The sequence below is a fragment of the Aplysia californica genome, unplaced genomic scaffold (assembly GCF_000002075.1).
Source record: "Aplysia californica isolate F4 #8 unplaced genomic scaffold, AplCal3.0 scaffold00753, whole genome shotgun sequence".
NCBI classification, from domain to species: Eukaryota; Metazoa; Mollusca; class Gastropoda; order Aplysiida; family Aplysiidae; genus Aplysia; species Aplysia californica.
In genome coordinates this window covers 13748-18041 of record NW_004798023.1, presented here as the reverse complement: position 1 = coordinate 18041, position 4294 = coordinate 13748, and the positions used below count along the sequence as shown (strand labels likewise).

Below are 4294 nucleotides of genomic sequence, written 5' to 3'. Positions count from 1 at the left end.
CACACACACACCCGACGACCTTTTTTTCCTCAAAAAGAAAAAGAAAACAACTCTGTTGGAATAACTATGGTTGTGCTCAATGTCAGCAGGGGCAGGAGGATTTGTTAACGTCTGTTGACTTAAGCACCACGGAGTCGATGAATCCGCTTTGTCGTGGGGGCGGGACCCGGGGACACTTGCCTTTGATCACGTCCAGGAGGTACCTGGACAAAGAAAAAAAACGTGGTCTGTATCTGGATAAAAGAGAAGCATTATATCGAAATTAACTGCAAAAACTGGCTCATTTCTGTTTGTTAGGTTTTTTTATTTGGGAGGGGTGAGGGCCGTCATGTCAGCGACACAGTTTGAATCCTAACAGATCATTAAAACTAAGAAGGTAAGCTGCTTCAGCCTGCTTGTCAGGGTAGACCGGGACTGAGTGGGAGAGTGCCTAACGGAGAAACCCGGTGTATATTCTCGACATTTGAACTGATCCCACTCCTTTCAAGTGCAGGTTGAGGCGCCTATGGCCTATGCATTACACCATAGGCCTCAACTCACAAAGATTGTTTGGTCTTTAACCTTGGTCATGCAGGAGTTCAAGGCAATGATAAGCTAGCCGGCCAGGAGGAGATTGGCGGTACCAAGCAGTTAAATCTACCTAGAGTCATGGCAGCATTGACAACATAGTTCAACGACCACAGAGAAGGTTAAGGCTCCACATCACACACAATGGAAAGACTGAGGGAAGCTGCTGTCTCTAGAGGTTCGGGGAGAGACAACCTGGGTGGACAAGTCAGAAGAATATCCAACCTGCTGATAACTGGCGCGATAAGCAAGCCAATCCTTGCATGGGTCCTGTACAGGAGGGAGGAGCAGCTATGGCATTGTACCGCCTGCAATGATATCTATTCTCCAAACAAGTAACCAGTAACCATTCACGGGCTCAATCGATTGAAAGAGTGACTAGAACCTTTTAAAAAGATTTCAGATTGTCTCCGAATACACTCGTGTGTGATAAATGCTGTCAATATGATGACATTTAACACATTCATTATTGCATTGTAATATCGAACATTTAATTACCCTATAGGGGGCAGAGCTTCTACAGCTCATTTTGTTATCTCTACCTCCATAAACTGAGCTATAGGCTCATTCCAGCAATACCGTGTTTATAGCATAGCTATGTTTCAATATGTATGTATCTATGTATAATATGTATGTGTATGTTACGACAAAAATTGTAAACCAAATTTCCCAACGAAGATAAATAAAAAGTGGAATTTTGCATATTATTCTCTGTCAATATCATTATTATTTTCACCATTATTATTATTATTATTATTATTATTATTATTATTATTATTATTATTATTATTATTATTATTATTATTATTACTATTATTATTATTATTATTACATCATCGCCAATCTTACTGGTAATGATGTAGATCATTGCATTACCAGCTGAAGTACTGCTTATTGTGTCAGTGTTGATTGTAAGGACCTATAGAAATCAATAGCCGATGTATAGGAAGTTGTTGTAGTGATATTAAAGGTGATAGTGTCGTTAATGTTGGACACGTGAGAGATTATACTAGTATAGTATCAGCAGTGGCCGTGGGTGGTAGAAGGAGCCACATTAGTCAAATAAGTGTAGGACACAAACCACAGAAGTAGGTATGATTAATATAGCATAGATCTACAAGGAAAACTGACCCCAAATATTTGCTTCAGTAAAGAGAAGCACATTGACACAATAATCGTCATTCATTTAGTGCTGGGGAAAAGTAAGACAGACAGACAGAAACAACAACAGGGGAAGTAAAGAAGTAGGAACTATCAGTTGCGCCTTCCATCCATCCGCCTGAAACAACTGCTGCTGCTGCTGCTACTACTACTACTACTACTACTACTACTACTACTACTACTACTACTACTACTACATCATCACCATTGCCTTTCTCACCCTGCACCAGGGTATAGGCCACGGACAAACACTTTCCACTTTTCTCTATCCTGGGCTAGCCTCTTGATGTTATTCCATGTCTTCCCGCTTTTCTGTACATCGATTTCTGTGATTCTTCTCCAGGTTCCACGTGGTCTTCCACTTGATCTCTTACCCTGTGGGTTCCAATCCAAAACTTTCTTTGTTATGCAGCTGCCTGACTTCCAGAGAGTATGTCCAATCCATCGCCACCGCCTTCTTCCTACCTCATCTCTGACTTTGATCTGTCTTGTTTTCCTTAACACTTCCACATTGGTGACCCTGGCTGTCCATCTGATCCTCAGTAAATTTCTTAGACACCTGTTCAAGAAAACCTGGATCATCTTTATGCAAGTCTGTGATGCGTTCCATGTCTCACATCCATACATCAGGACCGACTTCACATGTGAATTGAAAATTCTCAGCTTTGTTCGAAGTGTGATATCTCTGGTCTTCCAAATCCTGTCCAAAGATAGGAATGCAGCCTGTGCTTTTTCAATGCGGGACTTTATTTCAGCACCTGTTCCTCCCTCTCTGCCAATTATACTCCCAAGATAGGAGAAAGATTCAACGTTTTCTAGTGCCTTTCCTTCTATTGTGACCTGCTCCTTTCGTTGTGCATCTGCCCTTAGGACCTTTGACTTTCCGGGGTGGATCCTCAATCCAACAGACTCCGATAGGCTGTTTAATACTGAAGTCTTTGCTTGCATCTGTTCCTGTGTGTGCGACAGAAGCGCCAAGTCGTTGGCAAAATTCAGATCGTCCAACTGTGTCCATGGTGTCCACTGTATACCATTTCTGTGTCCTCTGGTGGTTTCCTTCATCAGCCAGTCGACTGCCAATATGAAGAGAAACTACAACTACTACTACTTCTACTACTATAATAATAGTGCATATCCACGCTCTACAGCATGCTCTTTGCAGTTTACAACGATTACTTAATTAAGAGACAGAGGCTTTATCGACACGTAAACATAAATAGCTGCAACTTCTATTAATAAATTATTAACAGTTAAGGATAAGGTTACAGCAAGGCAAGGGTGATGAAGAGTTCATATTTCGATTACGTCATCTACTCACGAGACAGACTCTTTAATCATGTGATCTTCCTTCACTGAGGTCTCTGTCCAGCCCACAAACTCGTGCTCTGTACACATCTCAGAGATTTGCTTGTGGGTCACTTGAGGGCTTTCCAGGTCAGACTGGAGGAGAAAAAGAACGTGACAAAATAATATAGTATCATTTATACATTTATCACCTCTACGCCTCACTACCACTACTATGAACAGTACTCTCTTCTCTTTTCTCTCTCTCTCTCTCTCTCTCTCTCTCTCTCTCTCTCTCTCTCTCTCTCTGTGTGTGTGTGTGTGTGTGTGTATGTCTCTCTCTGTGTGTCTCTCTCATTCACGCACACGCACAAACACACATACACACATACACACAGACAGACTGACAGACAGACAGACAGACAGACAGACAGACAGACAGACAGACAGACAGACCCACGCACGAACACACGCAAACACACACATGCACACACATAAACACCACGGTGATGCAAATAGTAACAACAATAAAAATAATATCGCAACTCTCGTAGTATAAATAATATGATCTACCAGCGTAGCTCATACCTTGTTGGCCACCAGTAGACATGGTATCATATTGCCGTCTGAGAGCCTCGCTTTGGAGTCGAGGTCAGCCTTCCACTTCCGGACTTTGTCAAAGGTCAGCTTGTTGGTGACGTCAAACATGAGGATACAGCCCCGAGCGTCCTTGTAGTACGCCCTCGTCATGAACGTGAAGCGCTCCTGACCTGAGACGGATACAGGGGAAAAAAGAAGAGATCTTGAATCAATGTTATGGTTAAAAAAATAAAATGGAGCCCTCCCCCCCCCCCTCATTGGTACTCACTCGACCTTTTTTTTTATGCATGTGTTCATCGACACAATTTAGATCGTCTTGAAGGGCCAACCCGGGCTGAGAGGGCTTTTTCTCCACCAGCCAGAAAGACCGAGATCTCGATAAAAATTTCTCCCCATCAGGAATGGAACTTGGTCTCCTTCGTGCGACAGCGAGGCGCCTGATCGCTACACCACAGACGCACGTCTTACTTGACCGGTTACCTGTCCCCATCGTTTTATCCAAGAAAAATTCTGAAATTATGCAAACTGAGCCCATAAAATGTGAAATTATACGATTCTGTTAATTTTAACAAAGAATGATAAAGGAAAATGATCATAAATTATGCATAAAAATGATCAAATTTTGCTAAATTATGCGGGGTGCATAAAACCACGGGGACAGGATTACGAATATTTGGGATCT

The 4294-nt window shown here is 42.2% G+C and overlaps 1 protein-coding gene across 1 annotated transcript in view; it reads right to left on the bottom strand.

The window, feature by feature from the left end:
- Positions 1-6: 6 nt before the first annotated feature.
- Positions 7-4294, bottom strand: part of LOC101849084 (ras-related protein Rab-7L1) — a gene marked incomplete in the record, with an annotated part of 14111 nt that continues 9823 nt past the window's right edge. Inside the window, 3 exon segments of the mRNA XM_005109166.3 lie at positions 7-203; positions 3047-3168; positions 3601-3782. Of these exon segments, the coding sequence (XP_005109223.3) occupies positions 83-203; positions 3047-3168; positions 3601-3782 (425 nt within the window).